Source organism: Phaethon aethereus (assembly GCF_964289735.1).
Source record: "Phaethon aethereus genome assembly, chromosome: 1".
NCBI classification, from domain to species: domain Eukaryota; kingdom Metazoa; phylum Chordata; class Aves; order Phaethontiformes; family Phaethontidae; genus Phaethon; species Phaethon aethereus.
The window spans coordinates 66,931,962-66,955,451 of NC_138575.1; the positions used below are offsets into that span (position 1 = coordinate 66,931,962).

At 40.9% G+C, this 23,490-nt stretch overlaps 1 protein-coding gene across 1 annotated transcript in view; it reads left to right on the top strand.

The window, feature by feature from the left end:
- Nucleotides 1-3,994: 3,994 nt before the first annotated feature.
- Nucleotides 3,995-23,490, top strand: part of PKP2 (plakophilin 2) — a gene marked incomplete at its 3' end in the record, with an annotated part of 44,557 nt that continues 25,061 nt past the window's right edge. Inside the window, exons 1-4 of the mRNA XM_082003308.1 lie at nt 3,995-4,591; nt 12,359-12,467; nt 15,050-15,744; nt 21,615-21,753. Of these exons, the coding sequence (XP_081859434.1) occupies nt 4,374-4,591; nt 12,359-12,467; nt 15,050-15,744; nt 21,615-21,753 (1,161 nt within the window). The 5' untranslated portion in view covers nt 3,995-4,373. The remainder of the gene's footprint in view (nt 4,592-12,358; nt 12,468-15,049; nt 15,745-21,614; nt 21,754-23,490) is intronic.

Sequence of the window (23,490 nt, forward strand, 5' to 3'; positions counted from 1 at the left end):
TGTTTGTTGCCCATGCTGCGTGCATTGGTATAGAGGCACTTGAGCTGGGCTCTCAGCTGTACCACCCTCTTAGAGGAACCTCCTTTAGTTCCTCTGAGGTCTTCTCTGGTGCAACAGGCTGAGGGGCCTTGCTAGCACCCCGTCCCTCTAACCATGGCATGTCATCCCACAGCTTGTCATAGGTGAGCCTGATATTATCGGGCTAGCCCTTTGAGTCTAGTTTAAAGCCCTGTCAATAAGCCCCCCTAGCTTGCGGGTAAAGACCCTCTTCCCCCTTTGAGAAAGGTTAATCCGATCTGATGCCAGCAAGCCAGGTGCCGTGTAGGCTGTCCCATTATAAAAAAAACCAATATTGTGGCACCAGTCACGGAGCCGTGAATTAATAGACTGGACACATCTGTTTCTTCCTATGTCACTGCTTGGAACTGGAAGGATGTTCCAATGCCGATCATTGTCATCTTGTGTGTGTGTGCACACGTGTGTGCGTGCGTGTGTGTTTTCTTTCCTCAGGCAATTTTCTGCTCCCTTGAACTCTGTCTAGTTCGGGTAGGGTCCCCATCCAGCTCTTACTGCTTTTATGGTCATAACTCTATCATGCTCATCTTACCAATGCAAACATAGTACTTTTACCCTGAAAAACATGAAAAAAATGTTTATTTTAAATTCTCCTAAAGGAGAAAATAGATGATCTTCTTTACCTCTGCTTTCAAAAAATGGTGCTGGGATGAAAAAAATGGGTTTGTTACTGTAAGACAGTACGGGCTGCAAGCGCCTGCTGCAAAAGACAGGCGGATTGCACTTCAGTTCTGCCTCCTGTCACAGATAAAATCGCACAAAAAATACCGATCTCAGCTATTTAAGCATGGAGTTAACTCCTTCCTGGGTACTCTCCAAGTCTGCTTTGCAAGCTGTACCTTCCCGGAGCGGCGGCCGGGCGCAGGCTCGGTCGTGCCGTTCCGGCGCGGGGACGCGCGGTGGCAGTGTGGCCCCTCCGGCGGGCAGGGGCTGGGCTGCGGGGGAAGGCTCGGGCTGCCTTTCCCTCGACGGGGAGACTCGGACGAAACCAGAAGGAAGAGAACAGATGTAGAAACAGTCCCGTTATTCCTGACTATCCTGCACTTGCATGTAACATCTTCAACCATGGGATCCAAAATAAAGAAGGAGAAAAGAAAAAAAAAATGTAAAAAACCCTGAGTGAATGACACTTCATCTTCCATGTGTTCCTGGAGGAATCATTTTGTGTGCGTTTAAGATGAAGCCCTTGTTGTCGAGCTGTTTCACGTTTAAATTGAACACCTCACATCATACTTACACCCGTTTTCTCTAAGGTTCCTGCAGCTGAAAAGATTTTGTTTCCAGGGTCCAAACCCAGCTTGTTCCTTAAGTCCTAACACAGAGAGAGGGGTGGGGGGAAGAAGGGAAAGAAGAGTGAGAGGACCAGCTAGCACAACTTTAATATAACAATATTTTATATAACAAGGTTTTCTTTTTTGTGGGGGACTTCTGATGGAGAAAGGTTACATCATTTAGGCCAAGTACATCTGGTCAGAATAAGAAATAAATCTTATAAAGAAATACCTGGTTTTCTGATCTTCTTGACTTCATCAGACAGCAGACAGAAAGCAAATGTTTTTGTATGCGATTCCTCATCCCCTAGTCACTATATGCTTCATAATTAAATCTCTTTTTCAAAAATCTAAGGAGCAATCATCCATCACAAATTGCCATCCTTTCAGGGATAATCCCAGCTATGTTGCTTTGAATCTGCAAATGGCACTGATAAAGTATTTCCTTCTCAAAAGACTAGGGGGTTTTTTTTGCAGTCCATTGAGAAGAGGTATTAGTCCAACATAAGTCAACTTCAAGGAATTTCTATTGATGGGGCAATCAGTTACATGATATCTTCTTACTTTCTTCAGGTAAGAAAAAGCCTTAATTAATTTCTATTTCAGATCTTGTCTAGGCATTGTCTGAATTGCTGTGCAGGCAAAATTCTTTCTCTCTCGCCTCCTCCAATCCCCCAGACTTTCCAGTCAGCATTCCTAGTTAGAGAGAGGGAAATCTATCTCAGAAATCTCATTAAAGATTTTAAAGCCCAGAGCAAACTGTCATTTCTTTTGCCACAGATCTCACAAATGAATGTACATGCTTGCAAAATAAAATTAATAACAATTCAACAGTTCTTCCAACACAGGCAATGCCAATGTGCCAAGAGCTTATAAACCTATATGCGGTGTCAGTGGCATCTGAGGGCACCTTCTCCAAGAGTATTTTCTAAATCCTGAATCCATTTCAGGTGTACTTTGTGCATTGGTTTCAACTATAAAAACTATCCAGAATTCATGTTTGTGCTGGAGTTGGGGAAGACGGCAGGGCAAAGGAGGAGGGGAGGAAATGTTTCACATTTTTTAGACTATTTTCTAATCTCCTCAGTAGTCTTCACTCATAAGTGCTGAGAATGTAGTATCTATTGTTTACTGGAAATGCTTTTGTGACTGTCAGTATGTCAGCAAAAGGGTCTAACATAGTTTCTAACATAGTTTACATTCCTTCCTAGCTGTGATGTGTCTTCCCCATTGTTTTTCCTGCCTTATCCTGCCCATTCTTTCATTTTTTTATCCTTCCACTTTTCTGTTACATTTTTCCCCTGCTCACCGTAGTTCTGCCACATACCTCCAGCTTCCTCGTCTCCACAAATTCCTGCTCCTCCTTCCCAGCTGGTACCCCACAGCTTATCTCCAACCTTTCTCTGCCCATACATAACCTTTCCCCATTTATAAGGAAGGAGTGTGTCACTCCATTTCTCTTAACCAGTAAAACTATCTTTATGTATCTTACGCAGCCATTAACGTGACCTCTCCTGTGACATGCCACATTAGAACAAAAGGGAATGACATGAGCCAGACAAAGTGACAGGAAAGGCCAGAGCTCCCTCCCTCTCTTAAAGGAAAAAAAAAAAAAAGGGAGAGAGGCAAAGAGTGAATGAGGGGCAAAAGGATTCTGGACTCCTCAGCATGAAGCCAGTTCCTCCACCCCATCCTGAGTTTTCTGAGAATAAAGAAGGTGCCCCACTTTCTTACATTACGGTATACCCTAAGACACAGATCGCCTCAGTTTCTCCTCAGCCACCCTGTACCCTCACCGCTGTCTGAAGTTCTGGTAAAAAACAAGCTACAGCAGCTTTTTTTGAGTCCCAGCGTGCCTCTGAAATAACAACACAGGAAGTTAAAAGTCACATTAATTTTCATTTGCTTTTAAGAAACATTGGATTTTCTGTTAAAATAACAACATTTTAGTTTGCTGGGCATTTTTCCTTTTTTTAAATCATGCAATCCTGGATCATCTACTTTTTCTAATGCCTGCACTTTTCTATAACTGAGACTTTGCATGTTCTCTTTTTCCTCTTCCTTTCAACCCACCATGAGGAGAGTTTGTTTAGACAGCTAACTCCAAGCTGTGTCCTGAGATAGCGTGAGAACTTCAGCCTTCCTCCAGCTCACACTCACCGAGCCCCGTGTTGGTGTGCAAGAACCCACCGACAACCACGCAGGCCGGCACAGACCTTTGCAGGGGCAGAGCCAGTCGGGTTTGGGGTTGGTTTTTCCCCAGCCTTTAATTGCGCAATTCCCTCCCCACTTCTTCACAACCAAAGGGAGAGAACGTGGCTTCCATTCATCTCTCTGCAAATCCTCAGGACAACCCGAAAAACCCCAGAAAGCAGCAAAACCTCCCAAACCAGCAGCACTACAGCGCCCTAACGCAATCCTTAATCTCTCCTTAAAGTTTCAAATTAAACAGTTTCACATCTTAGATTTTAGATTGAAACTCAGACATAAGTGCACAAAATGCAGCTATGTGTAAAAATATAGAAGTATCTCAAATCTGTATCATAACGCAAAGGATCTATAAGGGACGACGCACGAGGACAGCATGTATTTATGTGTTTAAAACGCTTGCGCTTGCTCCCGCGGGGGTTACGCGAGCCGCGGGAACACGGTCTCCCGGCGACTGCGGCCCAAGGCGGCACATCTGCCCCCCGGGAGCCCCGCCCCGGCCGGCGGCCCCCTTCATCCCGGCGGGAAGGGAAGGGGAAGGGAAGGGGAGGGGACGGGAAGAGCAGGGAGGGCACAGGGAGAGGGCGGCCCGGCCCGGCCCTGCCCCGCCCCGGGAGGCCGCGGCGGGCGGGGCGGGGGCTCGGGCCGTGCCTGGCACCTGCGTGGCGGGCGGGGCAGAGCCCGGGGCGGCGCTGGGCACTGGACACCGCCCGGCCCGGCCCGGCCCTCAGCGGCTGCGTCCCGGCGCTGGGGAGGCGGTGGCGGCGGCGCAACTGGTTGTCGGCGCGGCGCGGCGCGGAGCGGCGCCCGGCTGTGCCCATGGCCGGCCGCGGCCCCGCCGCCGAGCAGGGCTACATCCGCACCGTGCTGGGCCAGCAGATCCTGGGGGAGCTGGACAGCTCCAGCCTGGCGCTGCCCTCCGAGGCCAGGCTCAAGCTCTCGGGCGGCCGGGCTGGGGAGGAGAAGGCGCTGCGGATCCACCGGCAGGTCCAGCAGACGCTGGCCAGGAAGAGCCGGGGCTCGCTGCACAGCGGTGAGTGCCGGCCCCGGCCCCGGCCCCGCGCCGCTCGGCGCTGGCTGGTGGCTGTCGGTGGCGGTTGCGGCGGTGGCGGGAGCGCGGGAAGGGGCTCCGGGGCGGCGGCCCCGGGGTGAGAACCCAGCTGGGCCCGGGCGGCCGCAGTCCGTCTCCGCGGCTTCCCCGGCCCTGGGAGGCGCGGGCTGCTCGGGGCAGCCGCCGTGCCGGTCGTGGGTCTTTACCGGGTTTCACAGAAAATCGTGGCTCTGTCGCGTCGTTGCTTTATTTTCTTTTCTCACCCAAGTAAGTCAGAAGTTTCTCCCTCCCAAGTACCTCCGTGACGGGGGTGAGTGGCGGGGGCTGCTCTCGGTTCACCGCTGTCCGAGGGAGGAATCGAGCCGAAATTCTCCTAATCCAGCAACCGCTTACTGCCCTTATTTTAATACCTCAGCTTTACCCATTGGCCCTATTTGTGAAATAAAATTGGAGGAAACATAGGAAATGTCTTTCCTTGTTTCACCTGGAAATAAGTTTTTTAAAAATTAACTAAAGTTTTGGAAAAGTAACTCTGGGAAAGGCATGAATGGGAAACGTGGAACGATAACGCTATCAGACTTGTATTTACCTTGTTCTTTGACATGCACGATACAAACTGAAGTCAATCAATCGTTGCTTCTAAGATCTTATAGCTAGAAGGCCAGATCTGTCAGTAAGGTCCGCGCAGTCGTGTCTTCTGCCCAAACCAGGGTCCGACTGCAGCCTCAGGCACCCACAGGGTGACTTTGTCAGGTGCTGAGGGTTAAGGGCAAGCTGCTTGAGGAGTTGAGTCTTAACTATTAACGGGGAAGAGACGTGTTGTTTTCAAAGCAAATAATTTTTTTTACAAAGCAACCCTTACCATGAAAACTTTAGTCCTGTTTTTTAAACAAGAAGATATGATTGCTTACAGGCTGTATACCCTGTTGCTCAGTTGTCATTAACGAAGCTGTCACCTTTCATTTGCAAAAAGCTAGGAGCCAAAGGTCTTTAAATTTATAACTATACCTCACTCGTCTATCTTGTCAAGCAGAGGAATGTTTTCTTGTACTTAATCTTGCTTCCATCAAAAAAGCACCTCATGGCAAAAATGTATACAGCGCAGACATGGCCATACTCTGCTCAGAAAAATCAGGTACAGAAATCACATAAACAGGTATATACAGCTGTTCAATGTGCAGCTACACATGCAACTCTTCAGCTTGGCAGCTCTCATTTAAATAAGATTTATAAACACTTTCCGAGATACTTGATTTCTTTTTCTCTCAACAGAGAGCCTGGGAAAAGCTTTTTAAGCAATAGTTAATAAATGAGATGGTGTCATGAACCTGAGATCATGACTCTAAACCGTGCATAAAACTCCATGAAGACAAGGTTCCCATCCTTCTAACTCATCTTAACTTTCATGGAATATATTAACAGACCTGATGGATTTGGTGATAGTTATCTTGGTTTGCTTTGTTTTTCTAAAGGTCAAGTATCTCAGCTCTTTTTGTACTTCTGAGACCCCAAAACTTTTAAACTTCAGGATGAGGAGCGGAAAATGTCATTAACAGACATTACATGTATTGTTCATGCATAAAATGAACTTTTCTTCTTTCAAGTGTATTCTTGTGCCCAACTCACCTTGCATTTTTTAGTCCCACTGCAAAACTCAGAAAAAATAAACAGAACTGAAATGTGTTCCATGTATTTATACATGTGTGTATATATATGTAATATATACATGTATAATATATGCGTTATATACTCCTGAAAAGTACAGATATATGCATGTGTAGCCCCATGTGCTTTCTATATAGACTTGCTCAAAATTGGACTATGCTTTTAGAAACATTTGAATTCTTATATGTAGGTTACTTTTTAAAAACATGCACTGTTTTACATGCAAAAACTCACTTTCTCTGAATTATAACAGTTTTCTAGATACATTCACCAAGGGTTCCATATTTTTTGCCATTGCAGGGGAGACGATACAAAGATTTAGAAGGAGCAGGCCCCTGTGATATAACTGTCCTATCTGTAGGAGTATTTCAGACTCTGTTCAGCAAGGTACTTAGCACATACCTAACCAGCGTATTCACATACATGCCTAAAATTAGCCAAGCACATAACCACTGGGTATGAAAAATCAGTGGTAGTAAAGGCCTTACCCAGTGTCATCTGTGCACACCCATTTTCCACTGATTGTATGGGCAGCTTTGAGGCTGGAAGAAGTGCTCTGTCAGGCAGCATAATCTCTCCTTAAAGTTTCAAATTAAAGGTGTTTGCTTAGCCTTCAGCATTACCTTTAAATGGAAAAACGTCTTTTTGCCTCCTACCCCCATATTGTTTGCTGCATTATGCCCTTTTCCCCCCTTCTTGAGGGTGTCTTCTCATCTTCTTTTTCATAATAGAAATTCAGGTCAACCTCAGATTTGAGGATTCCACCAGCTGCCGGATCACTGAAGTCACGTACTGCCCCAACTCTTTTCAAGACGTTGTCAAACGTTGTTAATAGTTTTTCAAGCAGTAGTTTAACAACAGCTGCAACTTTTCCAGTTCATCAGTTGCTGAACCTTTATAAATTAAAGATTATGCTGCCCTGAAAAGTTTTGAACAACTAAAGCAGCCGTATCAAATTTCTGAATGCTATTTAAAGGTGGAAATGGAATAGTAGATAGTCCAGCTTTATCAAAGAAAAAAGGCATTCAGAATCGTATACCTTAATGACTGGTGTTTTTCAACTTGCATGTGATGAAACAGTATTGATTATTTTATGTACATTTTAGGATTCTATTAAACTTTATGCTGTTTATGAGTCCACTTGCCTCTGATCTTGTTCTGTTTGGATTTTGATTGGCTTTTAAAATTAATTTGTGGTGTTTCTGTTTCTTTAGTGTAATCCCTGGACTAAAGTCTACTTTCTTGTACATCCTGTACATCCTTATCAGTTCCATTGAAAAAAAATGAGGACAGAACTAAGTAATATATCATAGAAAGCCAAACGGCCTGAAGAACTGCTCTCTGTGTAGAGATTCTTCCTCTAAAGCCAGGGCTTTATAAACACAGTGTGTTTATAAAAAAACAGAATTAAAAGTTACGTGATTTCCAAATCAACAGCATCAGATACAAGACAGTTACAGTCAGAGCCTTGTTTATTCTTCACATTTCTTCATTTCTAAAATTCGTAGTAGTATTTTTTGTTAAAGTTGCTTTTAGGGGTTTGGGGGAGTTTTCTCTCCTCAGCCTTCTATTTTGCAGAATTCTGACCATGTTAACTGCTTCGTAGTGATTTTCTGTTTATACCTTTGTGGGAAAAGGAAGTAGAAAAAATTTCCTTTTTAGTGACTTCCATTTTTTGTTGGTTTCATTAAATTCCTCACCTCTGCTTCCTGAGCCAGAAGAAATTTTTTTTTTTTTTTTTTTTTAAATTCAAGCGCTTGTGTAAATGTACTGACCAGGACAAAGCGAAAAATGTTAGAAAAACTCCTTTGGGACCAGGCATATACTGGCAGAGTGATGAAAGAGCATGATCAAAAAGAAGGCTCTTTGATCTCTAGATGAAGTGATTCAGTAAAGTTTTGGATATGCCATTCTTAAATGTCACCATCTCAGTCCATCGTGAGTGGTGGAATATAAAAAAGGATTAAAGACGACCATCCAGGAACACTTATGAGTCTCTGTTGTGAATATAATCACTCACCAGCCCTGAGCAAGCGTGGACAAGGGATCCTCAGCAGGTGGGCGCTCAGGATGCATGAAAATATCACAGTCCTTAACAGACTTCTGTGTGCAGGGTGCAGCTACATTGATGCCTGCAGTGGGGACTTTAAAGCCAAAATTTGGCTTTCGTGATAACCATTCAAATACAAAAGCGCTGAAAAAGACTCACAACTGAGAGTTAACACCGTACATGATTTAAGGGGAATTTGATACAGCTAACTCCTTAATGGAGGACAATTGTGTTTTTCATATATCACATATCTTAGAGACGCCTCTTGTCATTGTTATTGTTTGAAAGCCAAGCAAAGAGGAGACTGGTCGGTCTGCAGCCGCAGGCAGTGATTGCTGGGGAGGAACTTTCAAGACCTTTGGAGATGTTGGACTTGTCACATCCAGGGGAGCAAAGGGGGCTCAAGAAGAAACGGATGGGATTTTTTCCTCAGTTATCAGTACAGTCTCCCTCCTGATAGTGTGATTATTTTGTCAGATCTCAAAATTTTGTCATAACTGTTGCAATATCAGGTGATTTTTTTGTACAGCTTTTATTTTAGGTGTGGAGAAGAGCGAAGGGGTTTAGTTTTCCTCCTCCACTGACTGCATCCAAAGCGTTCCTGAGCTGCTTTAGTTCATACTGACAGGGGAGAGGGGAGACTGTGATAAACGGCTCCTCTCAATTGCCCACACATGGGTGTCTGCTGCTGTCTGAGATGCCTGAGTTTTCCAAAATATCCTCATGGGTTGACAGACATGACACAGAGCCTGTAGGAAACTCATCCTTTTCTTGACTGGCTGCTGGAAGTCGAGTGTGGTATCCTGTGGCCTCTCAAAGAGCATTTGTCCCCTGTGGATGAGTAACTGAGTCATGTGCATATTTGCTGAAGCCAGAGTTTCTTTGAAACTTAAAACTCTGAGTCTTGCAGCTAGAAAATATTAATCATAACAGTAAATGAATCCATAATACAAAATGTAAAATAAAATCATACACATTTTTTTTTTTCTTTTAAATCAGTGCACTGAGTATATAAGGACTGCCTAATGATTTTTGAGTAATATAATACTGAGCAAACCGGAAAGATGTGAAAAACATGTAAGTTTTTGTAGTGTGGTGAAAATAAGCTGAAGGAAGCCCCACTGACAGAGGCACATTTTGCTCAGATCACCCGTTCTGCATCTCATAGCTAATGGAGACACAGCATTTTAGTTACCACTTTTTCCTTTAACACACTGGCTTTTGGCACAAGTGAACGGCACACAGTAAAAGGACAAACATTTTACATCTACCTAACAAATCTACAGGTAAAATGCCGATAAAATAATGTGGTAAGAGCAAGCAAGAGATGCTGTAAATGCAAAGTGAAGTTCCTTAAGCTAACACATACTGTGTTTATCTCTGAAAGAGAAAAATGTTTAGCGATGGATAGTTTTGCAGGGAGACTGAAGCTTAAAAGAGAGGACTACTTGAAGATAACTGAGTGTTGCAATTTCTGATTGACCGTATTTTTCTTTTGCGAAGAGGGAACTGTTAGATAAGTAGTTTATCCTGAACTAGTTCTTGGACAGCCTTGTTATTTTTAATTTATCCTATTTTTTTTATTTTTTAGTAAAGGCAGGGAGTTTAGAGTTACCTAAAATACGCACAAATTACTTGCTCAAAGGATCTTTATGCCCTAAGTAGATAAATAGCTGAGAGTAATTTCTCACTAAGGAAAGTAAACCAGACAAAAAATACTAACTATAAAGAAACAGAAATGTATATGTATTTAAATTCTTCCTATACGAAAGTACTTTAATATGCAGCAATGAATAAAGTGAATCTGTAAAAAGCAAGCACAGGCGATAGGCTAAGATGGAGCCTTATTGGGCACCTGAAATAGTACATTGATATGGGAATTATAGCACACAAGTTATATATTTATATGTATTTTTATATTTTGGATGTCAGTGTAAATCAGCAGGAATTTTTTCAGTATAAAACGAGTTTCCTGTTACTGCTTTCTCATGTACTTGGGTAACCCTTGGGCTATGGCAGCCTTGTAGTGTCACGAAGGAATTATTACAATCCAAATCATGAGTTTGACCAAGCAGCATCGTTCCACTCTCATGACGCAAAGTTACCGTGAATGTGTCTTAACAAATTACTTAATACATGTTTAAATCTGTCTCACATGGCCAAAATAAAAGAATTGGAAAGTATGATTAAATAAGCAAAATAACTACAAAGTATGATTGAATTAGGCCTCAAATTATTACAGTCTCCTCTTGTATTGTATTGTATTGTATTGTATTGTATTGTATTATATTATATTATATTATATTATATTATATTATATTATATTATATACAAATTTGGACTTATCCGGGTAGCTATGTGCTAGTGAGAATCATTCATAAATTATTCTTGTTACATGAATCCCTTGTTTATTTTCATTCTTGTCAAGTCTTTTACTAACTACAGACACTAAGGGTCAAGGGTGCAGGTGTGCTGAAGTTCCTAGGGATACCCACGTGCACCTAATGAAGCCCCGAGTCTAACTGCACGAACTGAAAGCCTCAGCTATTTGGCACATGTGCACCAGGTGCTTTCAGAAATCACAGCAGGCACTTGCCTGCATGTTTTTGGCACCTGAATTCCCATGAGCATATGACTCCTACCATTTTTAGAAGGGGAGACTTCGTCAGTTTGACCAAGTTACTGATTCAGTTCTTTAGATTTCTGTAGTATCTCAAGCAGTATCTGCTATTTTGAAAATTCATGGCCAATTAACTTCTTTATTGACCGCTGTTATGTATTCGGCATAAACTTCTGCAGCACACGGTGGCTCCATTTATGACCAGTTTGAGGTATATCTTGCTTTCAATTGCTGTTTCACCTCTTTAAACCTGTGTTGTTTATATTCCTATATGCAGTTTCTCATAACAACACGGGAATCTCGTGAACAATTATTTCAGCAGTATGTGTTGCTTCAAAAACAGTTATCAACAGCAGCACTTTTTCTTTGAAAATGCATTATATCACTGAAAGAGAAACAGCCTGAAGTTTTTTGTTTGTTTATTTGTTTTTAATTAAAAATGAATGCCATTTTAATGAAAAACATAATCCAATGCACTGTTCTATTTTCAAAGCTGGGTCATGGGAAAAAAAAATCAAAGCAGATACACTGTGGATCTTCTTCATTATTTGCAGGATTATTGAACATTTCGGGTGCAGATCTGAAGTGTCATTAAACAACCCTACTTTACAGCGTAATATGCCACGTGCCTCCATAAGCCATAGAATTTGTTCGTGGACTCTTCGTGTTCGTTGGGTGAAGCACTGAGAAGAATAGTGAAGCATTACTGGCTCTGATATATTATCATTAAACTAGCACTGAAGGGAGAAGAAACATCAACTGAGACAGGCGCTTATGCTTATACACTCAGCATACGCTTATACAAAGCGTATACTAAGTGTAAGCTATTTATTTACAGTGGTATGTTGTGAAAATTGCATCTCTAGGGTGCACAGTTAACAGAGGCGTTTATATAAACTCATATTTCTTATTTACAATCTACAGCTGCAGTAGTTTAATTTCTTGCATACTGTGCATGTTAGAGTCAGGGTGTAAGTAAACCATACATATATATTCAAAGTGGTTACAATGGAAGTAAGTGTTCTTAGTAGCTGTATGGTGATACAGTTTCTCAGTGTTTAATCATCTGATATTATTTATCTGAGTTATTTAAAATATTTACCTTGCTATGTTACAGTTTTTTTTCATTAAATAGCTGCATGAACAACAAGACTTCTAAAAGTTAAAATATGTCTTAAGTAAAATAAATTAGAAACTGAAAAAAAAAGCTTGTCTCCTCAGAAAGCTTTGCTTAGCCACGTTTTAAATGTGATACATCAAATGCAAACATCTTTCCATAATTTCCCTGTCTGAGTTTCAGCTAACATATATTACTGGCAGTGCAAACTGGGACATTTCCCTAGTACTGTAAATCGTCCTTTATAGTAATATGACATTTTGTTAAAATCTTACTGATATTAGTCTTTGATTACAGGCAGTTTGCACCGTGCTTCCAGTGTTCCAGAGCGTGTCTATAACATGGGGATTACTGAAAATGATTTTGCACCAAGAACTCCCTATGGTTTCTCATATTATCAGTCAAACCAGGTGAGGAAAAGAAGACAATGAATTGAAATAAATACAATATCACATACATAGTTTATTCATTTTGTTAGCACAAATAATAGCATGTAGATGGTGTTTCGGGGTTTGCTTGCTTGCTTGTTTGCTTTTAAAGGCCTGATTTCTAGAAAAGGAGCTTTTTACAGCTGAGATGTGTTAAGATTTTCCCCTCTTCCAGTGACTTCTGAGCCTAGTGGCTAAATGCAACTCAGGCATACAGACAGGCATTCTGCAATCCTGTTGGTTCTGAGAATTGGCATCAGGGCAGAAAATTAAAAAAAACCCAACATATTAACACCCTACTAAAGCAAAGGCTGTGACAAGTCAGATCTTTATCCGTCCCACCAGGCAGCAGCTCAGTCAGCACGTCAGCGGCCGGAGGCCATGCTGCTGCTCACCCAGCCGAACAGCTGGAGGTTCCTAGAGGAAGCCCAGCGATCCCACGGGGCAACGAATGACATGGGTAGGAGCTGGGAATATCATGAAAGAGCTTAGGGAATTAAGCATCCAAAACCACAGGAAACGGATTGCATTAGTTTCACCATGACAGGTAGAGTGTTCCTTTTTATTTAAAATAATCCTGTTGTAACCTGTTTTAGCACTACAAGAAATGCAGCAGCACAGTCCTTCTAATAAAGTGGTGTTTCTAACCTGTCTAATCACAAATTCAGTTGTTATTTTGACCCACTTTTCTTGGTTTCATGGCCTGAATGCTAAAATAAATAATTGCTTTTCTGCAGGGTTTGTGACCCAGCTCATAACTGGTACGCACCCATCTGAGGGAGCAACCATATGACTTGGATATCAACACATTGCTCAACAGCAACACTACTGCATGATCAACATTAGTAAACTGAAGGCAATTCAGCTTGAGAACAAAAATGTTTATTTAATAAATAACTGTATACAGAGGAGCCAATTCTTTCTTAATTTTAGATTACTCAAGAATGGCTTATTGTCATTAAAGGAATTAGCCCAGCTGCTGGCCAGTTAATGAAGCAGCTCTGGCTCTGTATGGGGAGAGTTAGAACCATTTACTTAAATACATTTCCTTCTCTGTCCTCCTATCCTCTGTTCTCACCTATCTAGTCCAAAATATTTGATGTGAATCCCTTCTTTCTAGAAGAGAGCCACAAGAGGAAAACTGGAGGCGACATAGGAACCACAAGAAAATACTACCGTTTTCCAGGCAGGGGAAGGGAAATAAATAAAAAAAACAAAGAGAAAGACTATTTGTCCTATGTGAAAGCCAGAGAGAGCCACAAGGTCTAGTATTTCACAAAAGCATTAATTTCCTTATCCCCAAACAAAAGATAAAGATATCCTTGCATAGCTACTCTAGAATAAACAGATATATGCAATGATCCTTGCCTCAGCCTACTAGTTTCAGCAACCTTTACTCCTTTTGTGAGTCAACTATTACCCTCAGTAACTCCTCAACGGTGAAATTAAGATATTTCAGTCTGGCAACTATCTGCTAAGCACTGTCCCTTCAATTAATAACTTGTGTAAACTTCTCAGTTTACCTTAAAAAATGCCTTTAATATTACAAAACTTTAGTACAACATGGAAATGGACTTTATGGGGTTTTGATTTATGGCTGGATGCCATGAAAGCTTAGTGATCTTTAAAAAAATGGGCCACGACTCCTTTATTTCAAGGCCAGATAGTCTCCCAAATTGGTTTAGTTCTAGAAGGTCTTGAATAGAGTATGATTGTCTAAATTAGAGCATAAGAAAAAGGTAGAACAAGTGGAGAGGCCCCAAATGGCACCTGAACAGTAAGAATCCTGAAGACACATCCTACAAAGAAAGGATGACAGAAGTGGGTTTGTTGAGTTTAGAAAAGAGAAAATTATAAAGCAAGATGATGATCCATTACTGTCCATGCTCATTACGGACAGGAAAAGAAAAACCATCTTAAACTTAAACTGCATCTGTCAAATTAGAGAAACCACTGAGGTGGCGAAATGGTCATTTTGGTTTCCTTGGAATGTTATGTAATCTCCCCCATTTTTAAGATGTTAGACAAGCCGGGAAGGGACTATCTCTTTTTACTAGATCCTACCACAAAGGGAACAAGAGGGCTAAAAACCTTATATTAATAAGGTTAATAGCAATATGCAGACACTTCAGTATAATATTTTAGTATCTGACATTATTTTTCTTCTGTCTGTTGGACAGCCTTGAATTTAATTTTGTAACAGATGTGGGTGTTAATTCCCAAGGAATTTGAAACTGAAACTAAAATCTCCATTAATAAGCAGACTGTTTGCTATCAGGCATAATTGACTTACCTATTTTGAGCTAATGGCTGAAGACTAGATGCTTAGCCTTTGTCTCCTAATGTTTAGACTGTATTTCTTCCTGCTTTCGTTAGGCAGATACAAGCAAGTGTTGCAGAATCCCATTTAACACACACTTCTGGTGATGTTCACATTTTGTTTTCTGATTTTGATAGCAGACCTTAGAATTTGTATCTTTAATTTTTGGTTCGGTTTCTTTGCTGTTAATCCTAAATGCTGTGATCTTTCTGTGACTCCAGTTCTTTTATGCACCCTGGAACAGGTGGCCTCACCATCCTCTTACGCAAATGGCTGGGGGACGAGGATTACTTACAAGGCAGTGGAAGAGAGAGCTCAAAGGCAGCCTCTGAAGAGGCTGGAGGTTTCACCCCAACGAAGTCCTGAAAGATTGGCATATGTGTCCAATGATTTTCACTATGATGGAGGGATTTCTACAGGATTCTCCATGAGGCATGGAGATAGCAGGAGATCCAGTGGGACTGTCCCACCAAGATACGCTCGGTCGGAGATTGTTGGTTACACTCTTCGTGATTCAGTGAACAGGGGACGCTCTTTTAAGAGACACTCCCACATGGGGGCTATTAATGATGCCGTCCTTGATGGTGTTTACCCCAGCCCCACTGTACCTCTGTACCATCAAGCAGGCAACAGTCGCAGTATGACCAACCTTTTGGAGAAAGAGAACTACCTGACCTCGGGCAGTGCGATGGGACAAGTGAGATCACCAATTGCTTCCCGTTTGGGGTCTCAGAACAGGCAATCTTTAAGGTCCAACTGGTACCAAACTACTTTCAGAAGCACACAGACCAGGAGGGAGGCTTCCCAGCCAGCTTCAATAACGAGTTTCGCTGCAGAAACAGATGGGAAGAGGATGCCACTGACAGCTGCTGTGGCAGCAGCAGGGAGAAATGGTTTCCTGCAGAGTGAACAAGTCACCATCAATGGATCTCAGCTAGGGTAAGCACAATGCAGGACCTGCTTTGGTTCTGGGGTGTCACACCTGAAAGGAACCTGTTTGTTTAAAAAGAGAAAGTAAACTGACTGTTGGCTTGAGCTTATGGTTCAGCAACCAACACAGTGTATGAAATGTCAGTGCAGGGGATGCAGAAGTAGATTTGCTTTTAAAAATACACTGCCAATGCAACAGAGGAAAGAGAGAAAAAATGGATGTGTATGTACATACTGCAGGGTCCACACCTCCTGCTCAGGTTTGGGACCCCCTTTTGCCAAGAGTTAATCAATTTTATAACGAGACATGAAGTAGTCACTGAGTAATTTACAACCTAAGTCACAATACGCAGTAATGTATTGGCAAATTTTGTGCTCATAAGAGCTGGATTATTTCAGCACTGGTTCTCATGAGAATAGGTCACGAATTTACCAGTGAAGCAGCTTTTGACAGATTGGCCATTCCCAGTTAAAAATCCTTCATGGTTTCAAGGAAACTTTTAGGTTTTATAAACTTCACTTAAAACACAGAAATTTCTCTTAGCTCTGTAGCACCATCCATACCTACAACAAATATAAACTGCTCTGAATCTCAGGACCGCAGAGCTTCTCACTACCATGAGATCCTACATGGTCTAAAGACACTATCTTAGTTTGAAGCCCTGTTAGCTCCATGTCAGAAATTCCCCAAAAAATCCCCCAGACTTAAGGAGAATTGTTTAATTGTTAGAAGCATTCTTTTTTTTTTCCAAATTACTTTTTTCCCCCCTGAAATTCCCTTCCATAGAAGATTTCAGAATGTCTAAAATCGGTTCCATTTTCAAAAGAGAAAATGTATCACTTCTGAAATTCCCCTCAGGAGTGAATATTTTTTTCATTTTAGAATAATTCTGAATGTTTCCAGAGCTCTTAAGGTTCAATGGACAGAACAAACCACAAACCATTTGGTAAACAAGAGATGGTTACTTGCACTGTTTACTGTGGGTTCTGTTGTTGTTTCATAATCCAAATAGGATCCCAAGGTTTGTTATGCAAGTTAATCATGGTGTAATTTATAACATTGTTATTAAGAAATGCCTCTTTTCCATAACTGTGTAGCTGTTAAGTTCATTTTTCTGAAGACCACCTTTCTGCTTTTTCTAAATTTGCTACTGTGTGAGATGAGGCATCATCTGGTATCACTGCTACGTACAGATCAGGTATTTTCTGTCATCAGCTACATGTTGTATACATGTAGTTGCCCATGATGACATGTGTTATGACTAGATTTACGAACATATGGGCTTGTGCCCACATCTAATCTGGTTCGAAATTTTCACCTCTGGGTGATGCAGGAGTTAAGAGATCTGGTATTAGTGATGTGACTCTTAAGTATTCAGTCTCTACAGCAAGTTAGTCCAGAAAAAACAGCTGAGAGCTCACAACAGCTGAAGATTTGGGAGTAGTAATGTTGAAAATTGGTACCTTGGAGGACTTTGTTTCTCAGTAAGAATTTACAAACAGGCATATATCCCACTGATTTAATCATTGACTCAACTAAGCACATTCTTGAGTGCATTTCTCAGCCACAACCCTCAACTGTGATATTTAATTTTGTGTAGGAGCAATTTTGTTCTTCTTTTGCAGGTGCAGACACTGGAATCTGGTTGTCTGCCTGCACAAACATCAACCAAAGTGTTTTTCCTATCTGCATTTGTAAACATCTGTCTTCAGTCATTGTGCAAGTTGCTTGCTTGAGATCATGCTGAACTCAGGTGAAAGATTTGCGACCTAATGGAAATCTTTCTGACAGCATAATTCCTTAAGTGCCAGTTTTTAGGTTTGGCTTTTGCTGGAAATTACAGAGGAAAACAATTGGAAATGCTGTGAAAGGCTCTGAAGTTCCCTTTGTAGATGTTTACGGATTTCGTTTATCTCAGTACTCCTATTTTATTTACTTGTACAGATCTTGTTTAGATTTTCAAATATCCTAGGTTCTACTTTAGTTTCACAGCGAGGTTTCTGCAGGACTGAAGGGCTCTTTATTCTACCCAAAGTTTAAAAAAGTCTCTGTAAAATATAACAGCTTATATTAGTGAAGAGGCTGGTGAAAAGCAGCATGTAAGATACAGTTCCGCAAGAGATTTGCACCACTAGATTTTTAAATGATGAGGAAGAAACGTGTGTATGGTATCCACATACATTGGTACCCTTTTCAGGCATCTAAAATACACATTTAATAACTCCCCTTGTAATTCTCGCCACTGGAAGGGCTTGGTGCAGAAGTCCTATTTTGATTGTAGTGTATTCTGGTTCATCCACGTCTAGCTACAGCACAGTTTAACGTCGAATTAAGTATTTAAAACATAATAGGCAACATTTTGCTTTGGGGTATACACTGCTGTCAGTCAGAGATATTTCACTGAAGTCGATCATTCCACTAGTAGTATAATAATTTCTTCTAACAAGACTTCTCAGTTTAAGAAGTTAGTAGAGACTTTCACATTTCTTGTCATTTCCCATTCTCTTAGATTTTAAGTTTGAATTATTTGATATACCACTCCCTTATCTGTTGCTCCCTTAATAATGGAAGCAGGACAAAAGGATAAGCCTGTTTTCTAAGTAATTTGATTTTTCCAGAAATTTGTACTTTTTTATGCAAATCACAATTTAGGTCTTTCCAAGGTTAATTAAGAGGACGTAAAATAGCTGTGTAAGGTTAAAGAAAAGTAGTGGCCTAGCTGTATATAGTATTTGAAATGTATATAAACACGTTTTCAAACTTTTCTGTAGAAGAATTAGCTCATGCTATGGAATAAAAGCAGAAAAATCAGAGTATGGAGATAATACCTCTGTATCTTCTGGTAAAGGGAAGCAATTAAAAGCATCCTCATATCAAAGGCTTAGGAAAGAGCGAGATTCAACCTGAAGCTGAGAAACAGCTGCTTACCGAGTCTGACTTCTAGATGTGCTGAGAGGTGTCACAAAACGATCAGACAACACGGTGAAAAATGTGTTGTTCTGAAAAATATCTGAAAAATGTTACGTTCTGGCAATTAAGGTGAAGTCAGAACTTGTCAAATCATTGTTCTGTTTAACAGCCATTGCCTGAATGTCCATTTGATTGTTGTCATCACACATGCCAATCAGCCACGTGGCTATTAAGTTTGCCTGTAATCGTTTTGAGGCTAGGATGGAATCATTGCACCAAATTCTATGTTGACAAGAGGTCGGGTGCTGCAACTTTATGAATACCATTGAGGGTCAAAGATTATATTGCATCCTTTATTACTGCAGATAAAACATTAGTGAATGTTGGTTTTGTCCAGTCAAGGGCAATCCTAGTATGGCAGTGAACAACAGGAGAGAAAGATTTTGGCTACTGCACATGAAGGAGTATCAGCCGTGGAGGGATAACTCTGGTGAATGGCGGGCTGCTCTCAAGTCTCAGTGCAGATCTACACACCCAGCACTTAGAGATTTGGTGTCTGGCTGTGCTTGTGTTTATCTCAGCCTGGCAGTGGCTGCTGATGGACCAGTACTACTCTGGGACATCCTTGGCGTTCTGAGGCTGCGTTCCCACATAGATTCTCTGGTGTCCCACGAGGGATCAGCTCATGCAGCAGTGTTGAACTTGGGAAGTGCATGCATAGAGTCCCTCTCTGCTGTTAGTCACTGAAAGGACTCAGAATTTAATACATTGGAGATGTCTGCCACTCTGTAGAAGGCAACTGAATTTGGTCACAGGGCTCCAAAGTTACTGCAGTGACTAACAGGCAGGTAGTCAAGCTCACATGTGCCCATAAATAACATCGTCACAAAACCCTTGTTGATTTAAGAAACCTGACTAAAACCCAAGCTTGAAAAGCCTGTTTTTCTGTTCCACTTCGAAGAGAGTAAGGAGAAGAAATATGATCTGGCTTTTTTTCCATTATTCATTGTTCAAGATCTTTAAGTAGGATCAGTACATCTGACTTGCAACTTAGAGTAAGTTAGTAGCTACTTTGTTTTAAATCTAGGCTGAAGTAAACTGAAAGTCTGGAAGCTGTAAGCATTGCCAGCCCAGAGCCTGGGGCACCAGAGTTCAGCCGAACTTGACTTTGATTTAACCTCTCCTTTGACATCCTCAACATACTGTCCCCTTCATTTCGTCTTTGTCTTGCACAAGCACCTTGTGCACCTATAGATGCAGCGTATTTGCTCAAAACACTAACTCAGAGGAGGGGAGAAGACAAGAAATAACATGATTTACACCAGAGGGAAATATAAAGCCAGGTGGAAATCTCAGGGTATGGGAGTATACTTTCATTTGCAACAAGTGCATCAAAACTGTTCTTCATTTCTTTGCTGTCCTTGCAGCCATACTAATTGTCTTTTGCCCCAGCAAAAGCAAGCAGCAGATGTTGATTTACAGTGTAGCTGTAAGGAAAAATTCCAACAAAATCCATTTTAGGCTCAGGGTTCATGAGTTCATCATAAATATTTTGGGGAAAAGAGTCGGATTTCTATGCATTTGTAGCAAGATTCCCTGTGAGAAATTTCCCTGATTTCTCCCTGGTTTGTCTACCTTGCTCCTCCACAGCCCATTCTGGACAAGCCTGGACTTCCAGGCTCTTTCACTCCTGTCAGTCCATTGCTGAGACAGCCTCAGAGTTGAAGGACTGAGTGACTCCTAAAACACATCCTTTAGAAATGTTTCTTTTCTCAGCATCAAAACATTTTGTATTTCACTCTTCTGAACACTATTATTATTTAATATTCCTGCTTAGTTAAAAGAAAAAAAATCAAAATTGCAGTTTAAGCCAATTTATTTCCCACACACCTATTTTAACATAAAAGCTAATTGTGTCAAAATTGTTAATTTTAGATGCACTTGCTGAGATGATTATCAAGTAAACCATTCTGATTTTGGTAGCTCTGAAGTAGGGAGTTGTTGCCAACGACTACTTGTTTCACTGTGGTTCACAGACTGCTCTCTCATCCCTGTCTGGCCAGCCTGGGATCTGGTTCCACAAAATTATTTGGTTTAAAAAAAGATAGAATACTCATGGTTTTGTCCAATCCCCCCCGCCCTTTTTTTTCCCCCTCTAAATGGAGAGTATTTGAAACAAAAAGTAAATAAAAACACTGGGGAACATAATAACCTGTGCCAGAGCTAATGTACCTGATTGTGCCACGAATTGTTTTGTGTTCCATTTACTGGGGAAAAATGAGTCTCATGACCTCTCTTTCCAATTTTTTATATGGTTGTCTAACACAATTATCATTCGAGCAAACATGCTGGAAGTTGGAAGGAAAATGGCCACACATATTTTTAATCCTACCACAGATGATGTACATACTCGGTTTAATGAGTGGTGGTGTTATTTTGTCCCACCTGAAAAAAAGGCTTTGCCCATCTGTTTCAAACCAGAGCAAGTTCTGTAAGCTTGAAAAAAGCAGGTACTGAGCCCTGCATGTATGTAGTCTGGGACCTAGGAAACTGAAGAAAGGCGTGAAAACAAATATAAAAAAGCAGTCATCACATTACTGAGAAAAACATCGAGGTATCTTCATGACCAGTAAAAGACACTCTGATTTGGTTACGACCTTCTTTGGATCTTAGTCCTTCATCCACTGATGTTTCCATTTTGTTTTTATAATTTGAAGCATGACTTGCTTTGTCCAGAGCCTCTCGTTGCTGCAACACTTCCGTTTACGATTTTCTCTTCCCCCAGAATATTAGTGTCTCTTAAAGCTTTTATAATATTTTCTGCTACTGGAAAGGGAATAATTTTCTAAGAAAAGATAAAGTTACTTGAAAAGTGTGAAAATCTTGGTATTACAAGAAATTTCACAGGCTAAATGATGATTTTTCTGCAGTCTTGCTTCACTATATTTCCTCTGCCTGTACTTATAAGGAGCCCAGAAGGGGAGATGACTCTGGAGCGTGCAGTGAGCATACTGAAGAGTGAAAATACACAGTCCACACCTCGGATTCTTGCTGCAGTGACTTTCATACAGCATGAGTGCTTCCAGAAAGCAGATGCCAGAAGAAAAGTAAGTAATTATCTTTATGTGGGTCACAATCAGGTAGGGCAAATAACTTTCTGTACAGTATGGCACTGTGTGCCAACGTGAAAAAAAGACACTCCAAGAAACCTTGTAGGATACCCGATGTTGAATATTTTCTCTAGAATATGCTGATGCTTTTTGCTGCAGATTCTTTTAAATCAGTGAAATGGCACTGGTCTATGGTAGCAAAATTTTGGTCTCTAGCATTTTGTGATAGGAAACAGGGAAATGTAGGGTAAAAAGGAACATCAAGAATTCACACACAGCACCTGTAATTACCAATGTTTATGAATAACTTTTTTTAAAAATCACATTGATTAGGAATCCACAAGCTCCTGCAGGTGGGCTAAGAGCTTTATTACCCTTACAAGTTATTCCTAAATTATGACTTAAATCTCCCTTTTGCAAACTGACTTGAGTAGTTTCTATCCTATCTTGAAGAATATGGAGAAAAATGTCTATTTTCTTTCCCTTTTATAATGGTTTTTCACATGTTTTATGGCTGTTAAGTGTATACCCACTTAGTCTGCTCTTTTCCAGGCCAAGCAAACAGTTCTTTCAGCCTTTGTGAGTTAAGTCATAGAGTCTGAATTTACTGTCAATATAATTGCTCTTGTCTCTCATTTTCAACTGGCACGCGTACACCATTGGTACAGAAATATCCCAGTAAATGGAAACTCTGGGAGTACAGTGCAAAGCTATCCAAGCTTCAGGGTTCACTGGGACTGTAAGAATGCGTTAATTCAATGTATGGATTAGCCAAACTGGTAAGGGCTTGCTGGGACTGCACAAATGCATTAATACATTGTTTGGATTAACCAAAGTTGTTAAGTCTCTTACAAGAGACTTGTTAAGTCTCTTACAAGTTTCTTGAAAGGGTGGTTAAAAATATTCTCTTCTTTTCTTTAAATTTCACTATCGAACACAATTATAGCTCTCTTGCTGAGCAGTTCTGTACATTAATGTGTAAGGTGGTTGTTTATTTCAACCATTTAAAACAAATTCTTACATCTACTTTGTTTCATAATTTGCTTGGTATTATTCATATGTAATCTCAGCCTTAACTCCATATTCATGTATATGCAGTCCAGTTCAGTGACAGCCAACCATCACTCAGTCCTTTGATAGTTTTAATTTGCCTCACAGTAGATCAAAGACTTTTTTTGAAAATACCACCAGTACAATTAGCAGCCTTAGCTTCAGTCTGAGGACAGAATTTCGGAAGTGAATGTCTCAATGTGGTTTATTATTCAAACCTCTGACGGGCAGCTTCCTTGAAAAACAAGTGGATGAGTAAAAGATTTCAAACTGGAGCAGTCAGCCTGTAGCCTTCTATTTTCTTGTCTCTCACACATATCCTAGCTGAGTTTTTCTGTTTGGTGCCCATCAGACTTGTTCATGTTGGCATTGTCTTGTTTCCCTTTTTTAGCCTTTCAGCTTGCATTCCTTTTCTTTGTCTCCTGATGCTTAGTTTCCTGATACTTGATAGTTCGTGAGTCTAGTGACTTACCTTTTTGTTGTGAACTTGTGGTCTTAACAGTATTTTGGTGAATTTTGTCTGCCGGTGAAAATTTAGAAAGACCAATGAATAGCTTTTGTAAATTCTCCTCTGCACATTAGGTCAAAATAGCACCACTTCTTTTACAAGAGCTATATAAATCCCTTAAAATTACCAACAGAAAGTCTGCATAAATGTTTAAAAAAAACAGCCACCTACAGTAT